The sequence below is a fragment of the Cynocephalus volans genome, chromosome X (genome assembly GCF_027409185.1).
Source record: "Cynocephalus volans isolate mCynVol1 chromosome X, mCynVol1.pri, whole genome shotgun sequence".
Classification (NCBI taxonomy): Eukaryota; Metazoa; Chordata; class Mammalia; order Dermoptera; family Cynocephalidae; genus Cynocephalus; species Cynocephalus volans.
This window is the reverse complement of record NC_084478.1, coordinates 10,076,131-10,099,326: the sequence shown is the minus strand read 5'-3', so window position 1 is coordinate 10,099,326 and position 23,196 is coordinate 10,076,131. Positions and strand designations below refer to the sequence as shown.

The 23,196-nt window shown below is 45.1% G+C and overlaps 1 protein-coding gene across 1 annotated transcript in view; it reads right to left on the bottom strand.

The window, feature by feature from the left end:
* Nucleotides 1-6,948: 6,948 nt before the first annotated feature.
* The window catches only part of LOC134367152 (G-protein coupled receptor 143-like), a 188,941-nt gene continuing 172,693 nt past the window's right edge, over nt 6,949-23,196 (bottom strand). Inside the window, exon 9 of the mRNA XM_063083797.1 lies at nt 6,949-7,043. Within this exon, the coding sequence (XP_062939867.1) occupies nt 6,949-7,043 (95 nt within the window). The remainder of the gene's footprint in view (nt 7,044-23,196) is intronic.

Below are 23,196 nucleotides of genomic sequence, written 5' to 3'. Positions count from 1 at the left end.
ACCTTTTTTGGTTTTTTTTCATGGTGTTTCTTGTCCAATGCAGAAATGTCCCTCCCACCACTCACTGAAGCTTCGAATTCTGGCTTCTGCAGTTTTACTGTCTGTGTCAGACGTACAGCCAGACCTGCTTCCTGTCCGCGTTGCCCAGATCCTGTTGCAGTGCCATGGAGCCCCGTCCTGTTCTCCTTCCACCCCCACTCACCCTCACGCTCTTTGGAATAAAAGAATCACCTTGTGTGTTGTAGCTCATTTGTTTCGAGAGAAAATCAACAGATCATATTCAGTGTCTTGAATAAATTGCTCTATTTTGATATTAGAGAACCTGGTTGGTGTGCTCTCTCCATGTCACTTGGTCACTCTTCGGGCCACATGAACACCCATGAATGAAGACAGCTCGGCCTTTTCTCCAGAAGAAAATGGCTGGAGTGCCCCTTTCCAGAACTGCCACATTCAGTAGGGAAAGAGCCCTGCCTGTTATAAACAGCCGCCATGCAAAGGGAGCGTGCTTTTTAACAAAGTGTTTCCTTTTCATTATTTTAGTTCAGGCCGGTTGTTTAAAAAAGTCAATGCAAATGAATTCTCTCTTGTTAGCAAATTGCTTTGCGAGGAATTTGAGTTCAAGGATTAGCCCTGAGTAACTGGAAGAACCTAAAGTTATAGGACATGGCTAACTGTTGACGGTCACTTCGGCCTGTCGCAGAGGAACACGTTGCAGTATTTACCGACAAGTGCTCTGTGCTGGACGCTACCACGTCCCATCTATGCCACTTTAATTACTTGGTGGGTGTCACATAATTGAATGAGTTCATGGATGTTGCAGTCCCTGTTATATGAGGAGGCAATAGATTCAGAGAGGCAGAGAAGGCAGATCAGCAGACGCTGTCACTCTTAGTATCAGGTTTTATGAACAAGTTAGTGACACAGAAAGTCATGGTGTTCCTTGCCTGCAATCCTAGCTTGTCCCTGCACTGGAACAAAGCAGGGGGATAAAGCCGTTCCTGCCCGCCTTGGCTCAGTGCTTCAGTGGAGGGTGTCTGTGGCCTGTGACTCAGATTCTGGCAGAGCCAGATCCCAAGCACATGTCCTGAATTGGCAACTTGAGACTAAATGTGAAGTGACCAACTGTCACCTTTAGGGAAACCTATCTTGTCTTCCAGTCTTATTCTTTTGCTTTTTGACCAATCACATTCCCAGTTAGTGGATTTGGGGTAACATTCTGGGTACCCTAAACCCTAATACAGAAGCCACAGGAGGCCCCCGGGAAGAACCTCGTGCCATCCCTCAGTGGGCAGCCCACAAAGCGTGTGACAGAGTCCCCAGGATGAATGCGTATGTGAAGTGGCTTTTGGGGCTTCGGCGACAATGCTGGTCACATATTAATAGCTTTCAGTGTGTTTCTTTATCCTGTAGAGGAAGTGACTGGGATCACATGATTGCCCAAGATTTATGTAACTTTAATACTCAGATACATGTAACCGTTTGCTGCAGGGATTCCAAAAATGTTGTCCTTTGTCCATTGAGGCTCCCAACTTAATTGTATTTAGTTTGGGAATTTAAGCTTCAACTCACTGAACAGAAACCTTTTTTTTTTTTTAATTGCCCCCACCATGGTACCGTTCCAAAAGGATATTTGAGAACATTTTCTGTGTTCACAGAGAGTATTCTCTGCCCCTGTGGGTTCTGCCTGTTAATTATTGTTGACAGAAACCCAGAAGTCACTCTGTGACGTGCATGAGAAGGGGCAGGTGTGGGTGGGGGACAGATTCATGCTCTTAAAAAAGGACTTTGTATTTGGCTGAATGTTATTTTTCCAGCCTGGATCCTGTGTCTCTGAAGCATCTGATGCACAGCAAGGTAAGCAAGGCATCCGGACACAGCTCTATGTGGAGAACGGAGTAGAGGGCGCAGGGGACAGCGGGACTGGGCAGGGAGGATGTCACCTACAGGACTAACCTTCCCCTAAAACTTGATGTTAACACTGAAGACTGAGGCTTTGGTTAGGAATATAGTTGTCCTCAAGCAGGAGGTACTTATTCAGAGACACTCAGGACAGTAGCTGGGTGTATATATCCTACCGTCACTGCACAGTCATAGACGGTGACGATGATGGTGATATCTTACTCTGTACTGGGGGAGATTTGTAGACTTAAAGCTTTTGATGGTGTGACAACTAAACTGGCTGATAAAATGGCTAGTAAATTAAAGTCAGATGGGAGCTGTCTGCTGGTCACAGTTTCATCTTTCCAGCCAGACTCCCCTCTGTCACAGCCTCATCCTCACAGACCAGCCCAGACTCCTGGCTGTATGTTCCAGTTCCCACTCTCCCTGAAGAGAGAAGGTCCCTCCTGCAGATGTCCCTCCATCCCACTATCATCATCGTGTTCCCTCCACGGGATCATTCCCCTCAGCATCTCAACATGCTCTAACGTCGGTCATTATGAAAACAATAACAAAACAAGCCTCCTGTGACTGTACGGCCCCTGCAGCAAGGAGGCTTCCACAGAAATGGCCCCAAACCAATTATCATCTCATTTCTTCCTTTGCTTGCTCAATCGTCTCCTTGTTCCCTAGATCGACTTTATACACGATGTCCCTGATGTGCATTTTTCCACGCCCAGTGCGTGGCGAGTCGCTGTGAGAAGGTGTCTGCTCACCCTCTTCCTCTCGCAGCTCACCCCAGTCAAAAGCATCATGCTCTGGGCGTCAGCTGGTGATGCTCAGTGTCCTGTCTTGGAGGGGTCCCTTTCACTGCATAATCAAATCAGTCGGGGTTCTGATTTGCAAGCTGCAGAAACTGACTGGCTAACGTAAACCAAAAAGGATTGAGAGGGATTGTGGCAGCTTTGAGAATCTCTGGAGAACCAATTTGGCAGCTAGACAGAACTGCCAACGTCAGGCTGCAAAACTTGGCCAAGATGATGACAAAGACAGCAGTGGATACTGCCCACACCCTGAAACTGGACTCTGGACCCGCCCCTCAAAGCACACCCAATGCACCACCCAGCACAGACCTGCCTGCTGCCACTACTGCTGTCACTGCTCCTTCAGAACAGCTTCTCTGCCACCCATTCTCTTGGGCACTCACTTCTAACTCAGAGACTCGGGAGACATATCTGACTGGCACTGCCAAGTTATGCACCCTGCTCTAGCTGCAAGAGAGGCTGGAAAAGCAAGTAGCTAGCCTCTCTGCTTCTAGAATGAGAGGTGGAGCTGTGCCTCATCAGGTTGGAGAGAATGCTCAAGGAGAGATTAAGAAGTTACAGCAACAACTATCAGAGACCCCTGGGCAACCCAGATACCAAGGTCACAGGGTGCTCTAAATGCATCTGCAGCTTTGTGACTCCAAAAGTCCAAATCCAGATGCTTTCTGGAACAGCTCTTCTAGAATGAAAGGGAGACTTAATCTTGATGTGAAGGGAAATGTCACATGGCAGAGCTGTCCACAGTGTCCTGAGAAAATCGTGTCTGGCTTTTCTATTTAATACCTGGGTGTCTTGTGACCCCGATGCATGCTGCAACATTTTTTGCAAAAAGGAAAAAATACACACACACACACACATGTACATTCATGCTCTGCATAACAACATTTCAGTCAACAATGAGCAGCATATACGACAGCGGTCCCATCAGATTATAATGACTATACCATATAGCGTAAGTTTGTACTAGGCTATACCATCTAGGTTCGTGTAGGTACTCTCTATGATATTCACACAATGATGACACCACCTAACGACACATTTCTCAGAACAGATCCTCATCGTTAAGTGACGCATAACTGTGTGGAGATATGGATAAGGATCTGAGCAAAGTCAGGTTCCAAGGATTCCTTTGACTATGTCATCGGTCAGCCCAGCATGGGAACACAGGCTAAATTAGTGACAAAAGCCATGCCCCTTCTCCGCCCACTAGTGGGTGTATTGAGGACATGCTGTGCAGCTGCTCTGTGACACCCCCATTTCCTTTTCATCCAGCTGGATTGCTACCTTGCCTCTGGCCCCATCAATGCCCTACTCAAGAGCATTTGCTAGAATGAACAAGAAAAACTTAGAAATTATACAAATACATGGAAATTAAACAACACCCTCCTAAACAACCAATGGGTTAATGAATAAATTAAAAGGGAAATTAAAAAGCTTTTTGACACAAATGAGAATGGAAACACGTCATACCAAAACCTATGGGACACAGCAAAAGCAGTTTGGAGAGGAAAGTTGACAGCACTAAATGCCTTTATAGAAAAAGAAAGTTTTCTAATAAACAACCTAAAGGCAATAGAGAAAGAACAACAAATTAAACCCAAAATTGGCAGAAGGAAAGAAGTTATTAAGCTCAGAGTAGAAATAAATGAAATAGAAATTTAAACAATTGAAAAGGTCAATGAAACGAAGAGTTGGTTTTTCCAAAAGATAAACAAACTTGGCCAAACTTTAGCCAGATTAACCAAGAAAAAAAGAGAAGATTCAAATAAGTAAAATGAGAAATGAAAAAGGACACATTATAGGTGATGCCACAAAAATTCAAAGGATCATAAGGGTCTATTATGAATAACTATGCCCACAAATATGATAACAGAAGAAATGGATAAATTCCTGAAGAAATACAATTATGAAGAAATAGAAAATCTGAACAGAGCAAAAACAAGTGAGGAAATGGAATCAGTTATAAAAAATCTTCCATTAAAAGGAAGTCCAGGACCTGATGGCTTCACTGCTGAATTCTACCAAGCTTTTGAAGAAGAGTTGATACCACTTATCTTCAGATTATTCTAGACATTGAGGAGGAATACTTCCGAACTCATTTTATGAAGCCAGCATTACTCTGATCGAAAACCAGACATGGACACACACAAAAAAGAAAATTGTAGGCAAATATCTCTGATAAACATAGATGCAAAAATTCTCAACAAGACACTGGTAAACCGAATTCAACAGCACTTTAATATGATCATTCACTGCGATCACTTGGGACTTATCCCAGGGATCCAAGGATGTATCAATAAATTCAACAACCATGTTAACAGAAATAAAGACAAAAATCATATGATCACTTCAATTGATGCAGCAAAAGCATTTGACAAAATTCAATATCCTTTTGTGATAAAAACTCTTAATAAACTAGGTATTGAAGGCATGTACTGCAATACAATAAAGGTCATATATGACAGAACCACAGCTAACATCATACTGAATGGGGAAAACCTGAGAGTTTTCCCTCTTTGATCAGGAACTAGACAAGGGTACTCACTTTCACCTCTATCCAACATAGTACTGGAAGTCCTAGCCAGAGCAATTAGCAAGAGAGAGAAGAAAAGTCATCCGAATTGGAAAGGAAGAAGTCAAACTGTCCCTTGTTTGCAAACAAGATGATCTTATATGTTGAAAACCCTAAGGACTCCACCAAAAAAACCGTTACAAAATTAGTATTCCTATATACTAATAGTGAACTATCTGAAAAGGAAATCAAGAAAACAATTCCTCTAATGATAATTACAAAAATATTTACATACCGAGGAAAAAACTTAACCAAGGAAGTGAAAGACTTCTACAATAAAAAGTATAAAACTTTGTAGAGAGAAATTGAAGGGGACATAAACATATGGAAAGATATTTGATGTTCATGGATTGGAAGAATGAATATAGTTTAATGGCTATTCTACCCAAAGTGATCTATAGATTTAATGCAATCCCTATCAAAATGCCAATGACGTCCTTCACTGAAATAGAAAAACAATCTTAAAATTCATATGGAATCCAAAAACCACCCCAAATAGCCAAAGAGATCCTGAAAAAAATGAACAAAGCTGGAGTCATCACACTACCTGACATCAAATTATACTATGAAGCTAAAGTAACCATAACTGCATGGTACTGGCATGAAAGCAGACACATGGACCAATGGAACAGAACAGAGAACCCAGAAATAAATTCCTTCACCTCCAGCCAGTTGATCTTTGGCAAAGGTAAACATATTGGGGGGAAGATATTCTTTTCAGTAAATGGTGCTGGGAAACTGGACACCACATGCAGCAGAATGAGACTAGACCCCTACCTCTCACTACATACAAAAATCAATTCAAAATGGATTAAAGATTTAAATGTAAAACCCGAAGCTATGAAACTGTTAGAAGAAAACATAGGGGAAACAATCCACGATATGGGGTTTGGCAAGGATTTTTAAAATAAGACTTCAGAAGCACAATTAATGAAACCAAAAATAGATGAGTGGAATTACGTGAAAGTAAAAAGATTTTGCACATCAAAGGAAACTTGACAGAGTAAGAGACAACCTACAGAACGGAAGAAAGTATTTGCAAACTTTACATCTGAGAAGAGGATAATATCAAGCATATGTAAGGAACTTAAACAACTCAACAGCAAAAAAACCAAATGGCTCAATTGAGAAGTGGGCAAAGGATCTTAATACACACTTCTCAAAAGAAGATATACGAATGGCCAACAGGCATATTTTATACAACATATGTATGTATCAAAATATCAGATTGTACCCCCATAAGTATGTACAATTACAATGTGTTCATTAAAATTTTTAAAACAACAGCATTTGCTAGAGGTGTTGTTCAGACAGAATCCAAGTCTGGCTGGGAGTTCAGCCTCAATTACTTTATTATTGAACTTCGTTCCCGAGGACTCGGATCTTGCACGTACATTACGACCAGCCTCAGAGAAACTCTAGTAGCAACTAAGAGTCTAGAGAAGTGACTGAATGGTCTAGAAGGGACGCTTCTGCACTCGCAGGTGCACACGCATGGACCGCTGCTCCTATCATCAAGAGGAGCCTCGGGAAGAAGCTCTCACGTGATGACAGTGAGGTCTGGAGGATGCGACAGCTTGGCAGCACGGGGATGGGAAGGTGAGAACATGATTCTAAAGAATGAAAAGTGCAGAGTCTGAGGAATGTGGGGGCTGGTCGCCTGTCAAGTCCCCTTCATAGGTCTCCACGTGTTTGGGGAGCAGAGTCCAAATCATTTGCATTGCGGGACCCACTTGTAGTATGGATTTCAATGGTACTGGCATCAGAACCTGGCGAGAAAAAGAGAAGAGATTGTGATGGTGTCTGTGTCCGTTTCCGAAAATGGACAGAGCTGTAGCATTCGTGTTGTCTGAAAAAAAGAAGAAAAGGTATAGCATACGTTTCATCAACATTGTATGACATCATTGTATGATGTCATTACAAAGGATAAAACAAATCCCCCAGAATCATGTCGGGCAATTGATAAGTGGGTGGTGTGTGGATGGATGCTGCAGGAAACCACAACTTCTGACCCAGGAGGTTCTGGAGCCATGACACGTGCACTGTCTGACGGAGGAGCAATGGGCAGGTGCAGCTCCGGCAGGGGATGCAAACTCAGGCAGCAGCGCCCTCACGCTTGCCTGCCTACCTGCGCTCAGTTCCAAGAGGTGCCCAGAGGGAGGGAACAGCACCCTCTGTATGACTAAGCCTCCTCCCCATTGTCTTGTCATGGTTCATGCCACATGGTTTCAGCAAGCAGCTCCTCTATGCCAGCACCTACCTCAACCCATGGAAAACGTTTCCCTCTTTCAAAGCCCAATTGCATACACAATAGTACATGCCTGCTAAATCTCTCCCAAATTGGGCTTCTTGGTTCTGATCACAAACTGGGACCATGATATGTGGTTATAAAGTGACCCACGATGGCGTTTGTAATACCTAAATTGATATATCCAAATATACTCAAAGTTATTCGGCTTCAACTTCATGAAACATCTGAGGGGACACTTTTTCTCAGGCCTGGGTTTCAAGAGAATGTGTGCTTCCGTGCACACTTGGTATGTTTTCTTGTGGACAATTAAGAATCTTGGAACAGATCACATTTTCTCCTTCACTTCCCCTCTAGGGAGCTCAGAACCAAACTAACAGCCCATTTTAAATAAGCACATGGTGCTAATTCTACCTGGCTTTATTCTGATTTCATCGTGATTCTCCTTTGGGCCTCCTTATTAATCTATTTTCCCCTTTTCCCTGTCCTTTCTCCAGAACATGAGCTGGCTTACAAAAAGCAGTGCAACACCATGAGGAATAAAATATTGCGCGCCAGTCGGTAGTGTGAAAGCACACATCACTCTCCTCAAATGAGTGATCCTGCAGGTCTGTTTAATCATTCCCACACAGCTTCCTTCAGAACCTGTGAGATCCTTTGCAACAAATGTCAGAATTATTCTCTCAGTCCACAAATATCCAGGAGTGCCTGCTCTCTGCCAGCCCATAGGCTGTGCACGGGGAATACACAGATGGAAGACCCAAAGAAGGGTGGCCTTTTCACCGATGCAGGCGGGACAAATGACTGCCCTTCACAAGAGCTCCAAGTCCCTCCATCTCTGGGCCCTGCTGGCAATGACAGCCTCCCCGTGCATCCCTCAGGCACACTGGCCTCCCTGTTTTCCACACTGCAAGCTTGGTCCTGCCACAGGACCTTTGCTCTTCCCTTTTTCTGCCTGTAGAGCTCTTCTCCAGATTTCCTCATGGCCCCTTCCTGCTCTTCATTTAGGTTCAATGTCAGCTCATCTTGGGGAGACTTCTGGGACACCCTAACTACGTCCACTCTCTGACCCCACTCCCTGATTTGCTTTTCTTCATAGCACTGCTCACTATCAGGATCGAATATTATATTATTACTTGTGCTTTTTATTCTCTGTCTCTGCCACTAGAATGTCTCAGTGAGCAGGGAATTTGTCTGTCTTCATCGCCCTAGTATCACTAATGCCTAAAACCACATCTGTCACATAGAAGGTGCTCAATAAGTGAGTCGAATGGACAAACACAGGTAAGTGCCCTGACATCCACTGGAGGTAGCGCTGTGCCCTGCAGCACTGACTAAGACCAATGAGTATAAGGAGGGGCAGGAACAAGTGCGATTTTACAAGAGACACATGTAGAGTCCGAGAGGACACGTAAGGAAAAAACAAAAGAACATTAGCGTTACATGGAAAGGAGAAGGTGGTAAATTGTGGCAATTGGAGAGGTGTGCTTGGAAAAGACTAGCAAAGTCTGAGCTACAGAAACAGGCGACAATATTACCAAGAAGGCAAGTATGACACTACCGTGTCCCCTGACATGCACATAGACATTGTGGCCTGTGTGGCACTTCACAGACTTGATTCTAGCAGGGTCACCCACTGTTCATGAGAACATCCTGTGCTCATGGGAACTTGTGCAATTTCTGCGATTCTTTTACCAAAGACTCTGGACTGGGGTGTCACATGGTGGCTTGTGATCAAGCTCTGGGCTGAGGATACTCCCCCATGACCCCACACTTTGGGACATGCTCTGGGTCCTGTGGCTTTGAAGAGCTCCCGGTCCTTTCATCCTCCCCCTGGGGCTCCATGGAAAAGAAAGTTTATGCATAGCAACTTTCTTGAAGCAAATGCTGCTGGAACAGGGCTGCCTAAGCCCAGCCCTGCCTCTGCTGAGTTGGATGGGTGCTTTCCAGCAGGCCTGCTCTTAAAGGTCTCCTCGAAGAGAATATGCTGGCTGAGCAAGTCTCTGAGAAGATAATTCAACAAGGCTGTTGGGGAATGTTGACTAATTTCCTATGGGTGCTATGTCTATGACTATCTAAGGAACATCCCTGCAGGAAATGCAGGCTCCAGTAACATTATGGTGCCCAAGGGCCAACCCCTTCCTACTGGTCCCCTTGAATGAGCCATGCAAGTCCAGGCAGATTTTGGGGAGCCCCATGTAGAACTGAGATTTGAATGTATATTGGATATCTCCTGTGCCCTCATCTGCCTTTCTTGGATCCCTTGAAAATATTGAAGGCCTAGAACTGGAACCCTCAACCACTGGACACCGAGCATGAGCCACAGAAAACCTGACACCTGGGCATGACTCCACTTCAAGGCATTAAATATAATCTGGCCAGCTCAACAGAGTCCAAGGTCCTGGGGTATGTTTTCTTCTGCACTCTCCTAGCAGCTACAATTCATGTGGCTAGTGGGTGTTACTTTCAGGGAGAGATGAAGTGAGAACAGATTGCTGTGAGGAGAAAGCTGATTTCCCAGAACCCAAGCCCAAGAGACTCCACCTAACACGGGCTGATTGTGTGGAGGAGTGGGATAATGTTCAGTTCTTGAGAAGGGCCTCAGGGCACTACTTAGAGGATAGGCCACTGAAAAAAATCTTCACATGCACAGTGCTGGGTAAGGAGCCTACAAGTGAGACACAGGAGAATGATAGGAGATACAAGAGAAAAGGATTAGTGGAAGGCAAAAGGAAATATGGGACACTCAAGGTAATGTGAGAATAACAAGGAATTTGGGGAGAGACAAAGATTTATGCTGAAAATGGACAGTTGTGTGGGGAAAAGAATTGTGGGAGAGGCAGGGAATTATGGGAGAAACAAATTTTGGGAGAGAACAAAAAACTGTGAAAAAGACAGGATTATGTTCAAGAATGTAGAGTTATAGAAATGACAGGAAATTGTGTAAAGAGGAGGGAATTTGGGGAGAGAATCAGATTTTGGATGAGAATTATGGTAGAGAAATTAGAAATGTAGGAGAAACCAAATTGTAGGGGAGACAGAATGTGGTTGAGAAGAGAATTATAAAAGAAAACAGATTTGTGAGAAAGGAAGAATGAATTGTGAGAGAAAGCAATGAATCGTGGGAAAGAAGAATTTGTGAGAGACATGGTACTGTGGGAAAAACAAGGAATTGTGGGTGAGAACAGAATTGTGGGAAAGATAGATTGTAGGCAAAAACAAAGAACTGTGGGAGACACAAGGCATGGTGGGAAAGAATGGTGAGAGAAACTGAGATATGGGAATTGTGGGAATGAAGGGAAATTGTGGGAGAGAAGCAATTATGGCAGAGAAGAGTATAGTCAGGTGACAAAATTATAGGAGATAACAAAGAATTATAGGAAAAAAGATTTATGAGAAAAAGTGGAGAATGGGTAATTGTGGAAAAATCCCTGCAAACTGTGGGAAAGAGGAATTCTGACAGAAATATGGAATTGTGGGAGAAACCAGAAATTATGACAGAACAAATGGGAACTGTGGGAAACACAGGTACTGTAGGGGAAACAAGAAATGGTAGGAGACACTTGTGGTCAAGATGGTGGAATAGACAGTCCCCAGCATCACCCTTTCCCACGATCAACCAATTTACAACTAGTAAAAAGGATTGACTGCCAATCTGGGGCTACTAGAGCTCAGGGGAACAAGAGAGACCTACAGAGTTCATGAAGACAGGAGAAGTCATGATGAGAGAAAGGACCGCTCTGACCATTTTGAGACCCGGCCATTTCAGGGCTGGTGAGCACACGAAGCAAGATCTGGCAAAAGCCATAGCTGTGCCCTTCATATGAAGTTGTTTGGAGACTGTAGGGGACAAGAGGGCCTTGGTGACCCCAGGCCAGCAAGACCAGTAACGAGATTCCTGTGGACCCACATAGGAGTGAGGGGCCAAAGACAACTGAATAAAGGAGCCACTCAGAGGCTGGTGAATCATCACAGGGAACCAGGGCATGTCCCATCCCATGGGCAATGCTTGGAGTATGGGCAGTGGATGTGACGGGCCCACTGGGCGAACACTGGGGCACAGCATGGACAGCTGATCAGCCCCCCAATCAGCACAGGACCACTCACTGTAGACTAGTCTGGAATATAGAACTGCAGTGGGTGTAGTTCACTGAAAAGACTCAGGCCCAGACCGGAGTTTCCACACAACCCAGGTGTACCAGACCTCACAAGACCCAGAATTGCTTACAAAGTCAACAATTAAAACCTGAGCTGCACAAAAAGCCTTTGCCAGAGAATTGACAGCAAAGCAGCAATTTAGCTCAACCACAGGGCTCAAGAGCTGGTTTCCTTAGGAAGTCCCCCCATTTTATAAGTAAGCAAAGGACAACAAATCAGTTCCAGTGCTCAGAACAGCGAATAATCCAACACAGAACTGAAAGCGAAAACAAAAAACCCACAGATCTGAGACAAAGTTTTGATATTAACCACTAAAGGCCTAACACCACCAAAGAACACCTATAAAACCTAGAAGGAGAGGAAGCCTCCCAGGCTCCCAAGCCAGCGTTCGGGGAAGGCCAAGAGCCTCAGCCATGCCCCCAGCTCAATGACTGCATACAGCCCAGCAATGACCACCAGGCTGCTGCCAGAGGCACCCCAAGCTCCCAAGCCCATGCAGTGGGGGGCCAAGGGCCTTAGCCACACCCCCAACATCTGCACCCAGCCAAGTGATGACCACTTAGCCACCGCTGGAAACGCTCCAGGCTCCCAAGCACAGTCGTGGGGGTCCAAGGGCCTCAGCCACATCCCACTGACATCTGCAGCCAACCAACAATGACCACCGAGCCACCACCGGAAGCACCCCAGGCTCCCAAGCCAGGGCGGTAGGGGGGCCAAGAGCCTCAGCCATGTCCCCTGGATGTTCCCATGTAACCCAGCAACAACCACTCAGCAGCTACCAGAAGCAACCCAGGCTCCTGAGCAGGGGTTGGGGGGGCTGGGGCCCCAGCCATGCCCCACAGCATCCGTATCCTGCCCAGCAGTGAAAAAGACATGACTGCAAGTCCCCTGGGTTCCCCTGCTTGAATGAATGGGGTGCCATGGGCCTCAAACACACCCCTCCTCCCCCTTTCTCCTCCCACCTTATCCTCTCCCCGTCTCTGCTCCCTATAAATATAATATTTATTCTTTAATAATAATAAAAATGTTTAAATAAATATATTTTAAAAAGTGGAATTGTAGGAAAAACAGAAAAGGCAAGACATTATGATAGAGACAGAACATTATGGAGAAAACAGGAATTGAGGGAGACACTAACAAGGCATTAAAGGTGAGACGGGAAATTGTAGTAGAGACAAAACCGTGGGAGATGAGGACATAGAATTGTAGCACAAGGGAATTATAGCAGAGACAGAATATAGTAGAGCTCCAAGGATTAAAGATGAAAACAGATTTGTGAGAGAATTAAATAAAGGAGAATAGTGGGGAAAACTGGAATTGTCAGAAAGAGGAAATAGTAACAGAAATATAGAATTGTACAGAATAGTAACAGAAATATAGAATTGTGGGAGACAAGGCATAGTGGGAGAGGCAATTCAGGGATACAATAAAGGATTATAGAAAAGAGCAGATGTATGGGAAAGAGAAGGGTTGTGGGAGAAACAAGGAATGGTGAGAAACACAGGGTGCTGGGAAAAGAATTGTGGGAGAAACAAAGGTTTTTGGGAAAGAACAGGAAATGTGGGAGAGGGAGGGAAATAGGAGATACACAATGATGGTGGAAGACAGAGTCTTGCAACACAAAACACAAAACAGATTTATAGATGAAAACAGACTACTGAGGAAAAAAAGAGAAAAGTAAGGGAAAACAATTGTCAGAAAGTGGAAATTGTAACAGGAATATGGAAATGTATAGAAAATGGAATTATGGAAGAGACAAAATACTGGGAGAACAAAGGATTAAGGGAGAGAAGAAAGACATGGAATAGTCAAGTATTGTGGGTGAAACAAGGAATTGTGGGTAGGAGCAGAGCTTTATGGGAGGGACTAAATGGTGGGAATGACAAGGATTGTGGGAGAAACAGGAAACGGTCGGAGACAGAAGGGTTGGGACGACAGGAATTGTGGGAGAAACAAAGTGTTATGGGAAAGAACAGGAATTGTGGGAGAGGCGGGGAATTGTGAGACGTAAGTCATGATTGTGGAGAACACAGTGTTGCTAGACAAAGCTATCAGAGGGGACACAGAATGTGGGAGAGCACAGAGAATGGCAGATGAAAACTGATATTGGAGGAGAAAAAGAGAACAGTACGGGAAAACGGAATTGTCAGAGAGTGGAAATTGTAACAGAAATGTAGACTCGAGGGCAAAGCGGATTTGTGGGAGACAGAGGATTCTGGGAAAACAACAGAGTATGGGAGAGAAGAGAGACTTACGGGAGAGGCAAGGATTGTGAGAGAAAAGAGGAACCGTGGGAGAGAAGAGACTTATGGGCGAGAAAGAATTGTAGGGAAAAGGATTCTGGGAGGAACAGGAACAAAGAGGGACAAACGTTGCTGAGAAGAGAGGAATTGTGGGAGAAGCAGTGTGTTATGGGAAAGAACAGGAATTGTGGGACAGGCAGGGAATCGAGGGAAGGAAGCAATTGCAGAGAATGGAGAATGGCAGGTGAAATGGGATTGTGGGGGGGGGGAGCGGGAATGGTAGAGAACAAAGGAGCAGAAAATGTGGATCTGTGTGGACGTCCCCCGAAGGGAGACTGGTGGGGGAAGTCAAGGAATTGAGGGAAAGTGGGAATTGTGAGAGAAATACAAACCCACTTCAGAAAGCTTTTGGCAGAATAGAGTTAAAATATAATTCTAACCTTTCCGTGAACTTTTTGACTCACCCCTCACAGTCGTGTGGGGGAAATGGAATTAGGAATGAGCGAGAGTTGTGGGACAGCAGAACACAGAAGAGACATGGAACTGTGGGAGAAACAAGCAGGTGTGGGAGCGACGCCATATGTGGGAAACATGGGGATGGTGAGAGAAATGGAACCGTGAAAGGAGAGACGCAGACCCCGACGGAAGACAGTGGGGTAGGAATCATGGGAGAGACACGGCGATGCCCCACCCTTGCCTGCCAGGCTCCCTACTCTGCAGGGACCAGGCCTCCCGAGTGGGTGCAGGTCCCCAGTGTGCCATTCAAGCCTCGCCTGTGCCCACCCCAGCAAGGCCTCAGCCCCCGCCTCACCCCTGTGGGAGGTCGTGCCCCCAGTGCCACCCAGGGCCCACCCATGGGCTCCCTTCCCAGGGGGTCGGGGACACCCGAAGGGGCCGCGAGAAGTGAACTGCGGCTTCAGATGGTGCACAGAAGGCGATGCATTAAATCACTTATCTCATTGCCATGAACTGGGCTGGTCCTTCGAGCAAGCAGGAATATCTCTTTACTTAAACTTTCACTGGCCTTTCATTGGCCACCGGGTGACGTCCACCCTCCTGAGCAGAACCTGTAAAAACCCTTCATCGTGTGGTCCCAACCTGCCTCTCCAGCTTCCCACAAGCCCTCCACAACCTTCCACACTGTGGCCATTTGCAAACAAGATGCAGACTTCCTGCTCTACGTCTCGACATAGCTGTGCTTCCCCTAGATTGTCTCTGTCCCACAACACCCAGCCTGCACATCGCCACCTCCAGAAACTCCCCTAGTACTCCAAAACCCAAGACAGTTCCTTTAACACTTCACAGATTTCTAAAAAATAAAAGATAGTATTGTCCTTACTTATCTGTGAGTTTGATACATTATACTTCTCAAGGACACACCCATCCTGGCTAAAATGGTGCTGGCCCTATAGCAGATGCTCAATGAATATTTAAGATCAAATTGTGTTAACTTGTGCCAAGTGCCCAGTTAAGTGTGAAAGAACACACCAGATATTTCATAAGGCTCAGTGTGAGCCCCTTGGTCTTGGAAGGAAACCTACAGAAGCAGAATGTTAAGGGCACGATGAGCAAGTCAAGCTTCATCTGGGCAGTTTACATACGAGAAGCCTACCCACAGCTAAGTTTCCTCTATATCTGCTTAGGTACCAATGATCAGGTTTAGTCAAAAGGAAAAGAGTTCTAGTAAGAGGTTGACCTTGACTTTATGCACGGAAGTAGCATCATACACACATTTAACTTACTCAAAACTAATTCTATTTAGCAAAGGGTCAGGTAGGTAGTGGAGGGGAGGAGAGGTGAGAATTTCCATAGTCCCAGGGATCCTGCTGCCTGGCTTCGCCACACGGTTAGCCTGTGCCCACAGGCAGGGAGGGAAGCAAACTTCAAACATTTCTGCCAGTTGGTAAAGCCCCTGGCAAGAAAATTTGAATGACATTTGAATTTCCCCCACCACTGACAGGCAAGTGGCCCCAGAGACATACTGACCAGGGAATTTAGAAGGAATCCTAAAATTGTCACCAGATAATACAATGGTGATGACAGCCACAACTCAGATGTGGATGTACTTATAAATGTGCTGAAGTGTCCTAAGCAGCAAAACATCTAAATTATTTAATTTACAAACAAAATCCCTCTTAATTCTTTTTAGATTGATGTATGCAAATTCCTGCAATGGGTTACCGTACAAAATGGTGATGACTGTATATTATGGACGATCTTAAAATATTCCAACAGGGGTTAGATGAAAACTGAACGCCCTGACTGCCACCCAAGTAGCATCTCCACTTTATACTTTTGCAGAAATTGTTTGTTGTTAACACTACAAACTTACTCTGGCTTCAAAAAAAAAAAAAAAAAAATCTCCCCAAAGCCTTACTCAACACGTTAGCTAAAAATACATCACGATGGGCTCTAAACTGGTAGCTGGCATTTTTACAGAAATTCTTTCCACAATCAGAAATACTAATTGTACTGATTTTCTCAAAAGGCTTTCCTTACGTGCTTTGTTTTTCCTCCGAGGAGTTCTCAAACTGGTATTTCTCTGGATTATTCAATTCTTACAAAAGAATAACTTAAAGATTTTAAAATATTTTTTCTTCAATTGTAAACTGCAATATCCTTGAGGGAAATTTTACATATGTCTAGTACCTACACCCAACACACTTCCTAATACAGGACCTGGTGGAGTTTTGAGTGGTTATCAGTAGTTATTAAAAGAACAAACAACGGGTATATCCATACAATTGAATATTATTCAGCCATAAAAAGAATGAAGTTCTGCTACAACATGGCTGAATTTGGAAAATGCAATGCTACGTAAAAAAAGCCAGACAGAAAAGAACAGATACATTATGCCACATATATGATACGTCCGGAATAGGCACATCCATAGGGACAGAAAATAGGTTAGGGGTCAGCAGGGACTGGGGGTTGAGAGGAACAGGGCTTGTCTGCTAAAGAGTGCAGGTTTCTTTTTGGAGTGAAGAAAATGTTCTGGATTTAGATAGTAGACATGGCTGCACAGCCTTGTGATAGACTTAAAGCCACTAAAGTGTACATTCCAAAAGGGTGAATTTTATGGTATGTGGATTATATCTCAACTTTTTAAAAAAGCAAAGGAAGGAGGAATGAGCAGCCTGTGATTAGAACCCCTATACCTTAGTTGTTCTCTGCAGCTGAAAAACCAGAGATCCCTAACTTCCCATAAAGAAGGGAAAATGCCACTGTGGAACGTCCCACTTCACCAGGTAGCAGTGTCACTATCTAAACTCAGTCTTTTAAGATGTCTACTTCTTCTGTTATTTTCCAAAATATAGACTGACTAAACAAATGGCGTTCAAATTTCAAAGGCAAACTGCTACTCATGCTGTGAATTGTTGTTACAAGATATCAACCCTTGTCAAGCGCTTTCAATAAGCAGGAGGTAAGCAGAGAACGGCAGCCTCAGTGCAGAGCAGCCCTGTTGGCTTTTCTGCTGGATCTCTATTTGCTATTTCTAAAACTTTGTGTGAAAACCTCCAACTTTTGAGCACCAGTCCAATGCAACAGTTTGCAAAACAAAGAAATGATTTTGTTTCGTGGTGACTGGGGTGGGGTGCAGCAGACGGACTGGGATGGTTTTTATTATTATTTTTCGTGTTTTGGTTGAATGTCAAAGATTGGCTTGGCCAGTTTAAATCACCAAAATGGGAATAAAAACAAAGACAAATAAGTCAAGATAAGAATTTGGTTTACTCCCCAGGTGGTTTCAATAACTCTACATGCTAACAGCAATTCCAGTTGGTGAGTCCCTGACCCTTGATGAACTATTTGTACCAGGTAGAAAGTTCATAAACACATGGTCTCTGTCTTTTAGCTTTGGCCAAAACTACTTCTCTGTTTCCCTTTGAGGCTCCCAATTACAACCAGACATCCTGTCGCATGGAATCAACCCATCAATTTCTCATCGTATTTTTGGGCCTTCAGAATAAACCAACCTTTTATCATCTAAAAATGAAACCTCCCTTCAGCATATTTGGATAATAGAAATGGAAAAGAAAATAGAATTATTTTAGCCATTACCAAACATACTCTTGCACATTTTTCCTGCTCCAAATTTCAACATTATTCTCGTGCAAACCAAAGTGGTTTGGACTGTGAGGTTTTTGTCTTTGGGTTAGTGTGTGTGTGTGTGTGTGTGTGTGTGTGTGTGTGTGTGTGTGTGTGTGTGTGTGTGTGTGTGTCTGTGTGTGTGTGTACGCACAATTTATTACTGATGGAATTTGGATGTGACCGGCACCATGTTACACACACTCAACACAAAATGGCCACCAGCCTTTCCCTTATGAGAAACCTCGTGGTTTCTGAGAAACAGAAACTCCTCCACACCAGCACCAAACCTCTCCCTGATTACATCAGCCTTCCCTACAACCTATATAAGCCCTCGCACTCTGACGCCAGTTGCTGCTCTCCATTTTGAGTGCAGCCCAGCAGATTCTTTTCCTTTAATAAAGCTTGATTGGTACCCGGTGTTTTGGCTCACATTCATCTTGGTGCTGAAACCCAGGGGATCCAGGCTGTGACCTTTGGATGATCCCCTCTCTTGGGTTGATTGCCCCCCCCCAGCCACCCTTCCTGGACCTGCTGAACCAGGTACCTCAGGGACTCTCTCCCTTTGCCATTTCAGACCAACACATCCACCATCAGCCTCAATTCAGGGTGGGTCAGGGGGTCTGTCCTATTTCTATGGGTTCCCCTGACTACTTTCTATGACTACTGTCTACTTACCAAAGACCAGGCTACTTTCTGAAGACCAGGCGCCTGGCAGAGGGAACCCCTCTCATGCCCCTGGCTATTGGAGGATGCTCCTCTAGCTGGTCAGTGTCTTCTCTCTGGAAAAGGAGGTGCGCAACAATGACAATGCTCCTTGGTGTTCCCCTTCTTCAACTGGGACTGATCACCTCCTTTCTCACCTGCTAAATGGGATCCTGACAATCCAGACCTCCACGCTTTACATGCTTGGGCTGTCTCCTGGCCAATTTAAACTGAACTGTCTCATTTTCTACAATCCCTTGGCCTCCAGGGAGACATTAAACCTAAACATCTCATTTTCTCCCTGCTCTACACCTCTGGACTGTCTCCTGGCCAACCTCTTGGCCTCCGGGGAGATATTAAGGCAAATCTCTCATTTTCTACTGTAATCAGGTTTGGCCTAAATACAAACTAGACAATGGATCCCAGTGGCCAGAAAATGGCACTTTCAAATTGGATACTCTCAGAGACCGAGACAACTTTTGTCACCGAAACGACAAAGCCAGAGAGATTCCTTATGTTCAAGCCTTCTTCTATATCCGATCTCATCCTTCTCTCTGTCAACACTATTCTACATCTCAAATTCTCCTAACTCATGCCTGACCTCCCCTTCTGGACTCGGATCAATCTTTTCATCCATCAGACCACTCTGATCCCCAACCACATCCTTATGCTCCAGATCCTCCACCAGCCCCTTCACCTTTTCCCTCTCTTTGTCCTCAGCCACTCAATCCCTCTCCTTTTTCCCCTTCATCAGGTGACAACCCCACCTCAGTTTCAGCTCCTTTATACCCCCTCCATGAAGTGGCAGGGACAAAGGGAATTGTCTGGGTCCATATTCCCTTTTCTCTTTTTGATCTCTCCCAAATCAAAAAATGACTGGGATTTTTCCATTCCATCCTGGACACATATCTTAAGGAATTCAGATACCTCACCCAGTCTTACAATCTCACCTGGCAGCTTAATGTTTTCATGATTCTAACTTCCACCTTGTCCCGTGATGATAGGGAGCAGGTCTGGATAATGGCCCACCAACAGGCAGGCGAGGTACATGCCCAAAATAATAGGCAGCCGGTGGGAGCCACTGCCGTCCCTCACATGGACCCAAATTGAGACTACTGGGCCAGCCATGGTGACTGGGATCTCTGGGATAATATGATCACATACATGATTTATGGCCTCCAAAAGTCTACACACAAGTCAGTCAATTATGATATGCTTAGAGAAATCACACAGCGATCCACCAAAAATCCCGGCTAGTTCCTAACCCGCCTCTCTGAGGCTTTACATAAATACACATGCATAGACCCAAACTCCCTTTCAGGCATGGCCCTCTTACACTCTCATTTTATTACCCAACGAGACCTCCTCAATGCAGCTTTCAAGGTTTTTAACAATAGAGAGGAGGAGGAGAGGAAGGATTGATACAAAAGAGATCAGGCCAAATATTAGCTCCTGGCTAATGCTATCCAGAGATCACACACTCCAAAGCTGGTGGCCTCTATGGGAACATCACCTGGGAACTGCTTGAAATGCAGTCAACTGGGCCACTGAGTACTGCCATATCCTAACACCAGGCCCCCTCCCAGGCCCTGTCTGCACTGCAAAGAGCCAGGCCACTGGGGGGTTGACCATTTCTCTCATGAGAGAGGGAATGGCCCAGTCCCCAACTAACCCTTTGGCTTCATGGCCATCCTGACCAGAACTGCTTGGATTTGCCCAGGAGGAGGACTGAGATGTGCAGGGCCTGAGGCCCCGAAGGAGATTACACATTTGAGCCCAGGGTAACTTGCCTCGTAGCAGGTAAGCCAATCTCTTTTGTCATCCATACAGGGGCCACTTACTCTACCCTTCCTGAATATGCAGGACAAACAACCCATCCTCTATCACAATAGTAGGGGTCATGGGATCAGAATAACACCCGTGGATCACTCAACACCTTTCCTGCAACCTACATCCACCCGATTCACACATACATTTTTAATAATGCCTCAATGCCCAACCCTCTTACTGGGACAGGACATCCTTTCCAAATTCAAAGCTACTCTTACCCTAAACACTTTAACTCCAGCTACAGTACTCCTGTTACAGGCTGCCCCAGACCTGGTACCTGAGGCTTCCAACCTTCCCTTCCACTCGGACAAGGTTAATCCTGTAATATGGGACACTTCTTCTTCCTCCATTGCAATGCACCATTCCCCTATACTGGTTAAATTGCTGAACGCTTCTTTGTTCCCTAATGTCCCAGAATACCCCATCACTAACAAACACCTAATAGGCTTAAAACCCATCATACACAAACCCCTTTCTTCTCATCTCTTACGGCCTACCCACTCGGCTTTTATATTACCCACCCTTCTGGTTATAAAGCCTAATGGTTCATACCATTTAGTTCAAGACCTCAGGGCCTTTAATGTGGCCATTTTACCCATAACCCCAATTGTTTCTAACCCCTATACTCTTCTATCCATAAATCAGAACAACACCACATTTCTTCTCTGTACTTGACCTCAAGGATGCCTTTTTTTCTATCCCCTTACACCCTTCCTATCAAAACCTGTTCACCTTCACTTGGACTGACCCTGATACACATGGTTCCCAACAACTCACCTGGACAGTACTGCCTCAGGGGTTTCGGGGTAGCCTCCACTTCTTCAGCCAGGCCTTAGCTCAGGACTTATCTGAACTTCCTCCAACCTCTAGCACTTTAATACAATACGTGGATGACCTCCTCCTTTGTAGCCACTCCTATGAGGATTCACAGGCCCACACTGTTGCTCTCCTTAATTTCATGGCCTCTTGGGGATATTGAGTGTCCCCCAGCAAGTCCCAAATTTCTTCTCCTTCAGTCATCTATTTTGGAGTCCACCTCACCCTAACACCAGAGAAATAGTGATGGATTGCAAGAGTTTAATTTCTGAACTCCCACTCCTACCACAAAAGGTGAAATCCTTTCTTTCTTGGGGCTTGCAGGGTATCTTTGCCCATGGATTCCTAACTCTGGTGTGCTAGCAAAACCACTTTATGAGGCAGCCAAAGGGTATCCTGCCATTCCCTTAGATCCCACAAAGCCCATTCATTCTCCCTTTCAGTGATTAAAAGCCACTCTCCTTGTAGCCCCAGCTCTATCCCTCCCAAACCTATCTCATCCTTTTATCCTATACATCACTGAAACCCAAGGATTGGTGGTCCGGGTTTTAGGACAAGAGGCAGGAGATATCTCCTCCCCTGTTGCATACCTTTCCAAACAATTGGACACCACAGCTCGAGGATGGGCTCCCTCTTTATGGGCCTTGGTGGCAGCTGCCCTTTTAGCACAAGAAAGCTCTAAACTAACTTTTGGACAACAAACAGTCATTTGTTCCCCCCATCATCTTGAAGACCATCTCAGCCATGAGAACATGTTGACTCTCTCCCCTTCCCGCCTACAACTTATCCACCTTACCTTCATTGAAAATTCCCAGTTCTCCTTTAAACCTTGCCCTCCCTTAAATCCAGCCACTCTCATCCCAAAACACTCATGACCCTTGGAACATAATTGCATGGAGGCTTTAGACACTTTCTCAATACCTTTCCACACACCTTCCCGCATCCCATTACACAGCCCTAACATACATTGTTCATAGAATGCAGTGTCACCTCCACCCCCACTCCCTGGGTGGGTTATGCCATAGTAAATCTAACACAAACTATTGAGGCTGCCCCCTCTCCCCCTAACACCAATTCCCAACAGGCAGAGCTCATTGCCCTCACCAGCACTCTCACTCTGGCAAGTAACAAACGAGTCAATATATACACTGATTTTGAGTGTGCTCACCACATCCTACACTCCTGTGCGGCCATATGGAAGGAGAGAGGATACATGACCAATCAAGAAGGGCCCATAAAAAACGGACATCTTATCAAGATACTTCTTGAGGCTGCACAACTCCCAAACGAGGTTGGGATATACACTGCAGAGGACACCAAACGTCCAATGACCCCATAGCCCAGATAAACAAACTGGCAGATCTAACTGCAGAACAGGCTGCTCAGTCACCAGGCCCCCACTCTTCCTCTCCTGCTCAGTCCTTCTCATGGTCCCTATGCCCTTATCCCAATACAAACCCCAAGAAATACAACACCTCCCACAGTTGGGGGCACAAAGGAAGGACAACTGGTATACTGTCTCTGGTCACTATGTCCTCCCTACCACACAAACTGAGCAAATCCTTTTAGATTTCCATAATTCAGTTCATATAGGCTATGAATCCCTACTACACCTTCTTCAGCCCTTAAATGACTCTCCCCACATGGCCAGGTTACTTAAACAGATCACTCAAAATTGTCCTTTGTGTACTCGTTGCTCCAATCAAGGTGGCCTCCAAGTTCGGTCCTTTACTCACCCACCAGGCCAGAGGATACACTCCTGGCCAGGATTGACAAATTCACTTTACTCACATACCTCCTCACAAAAGGACATACTATCTTCTAACCTTAGTA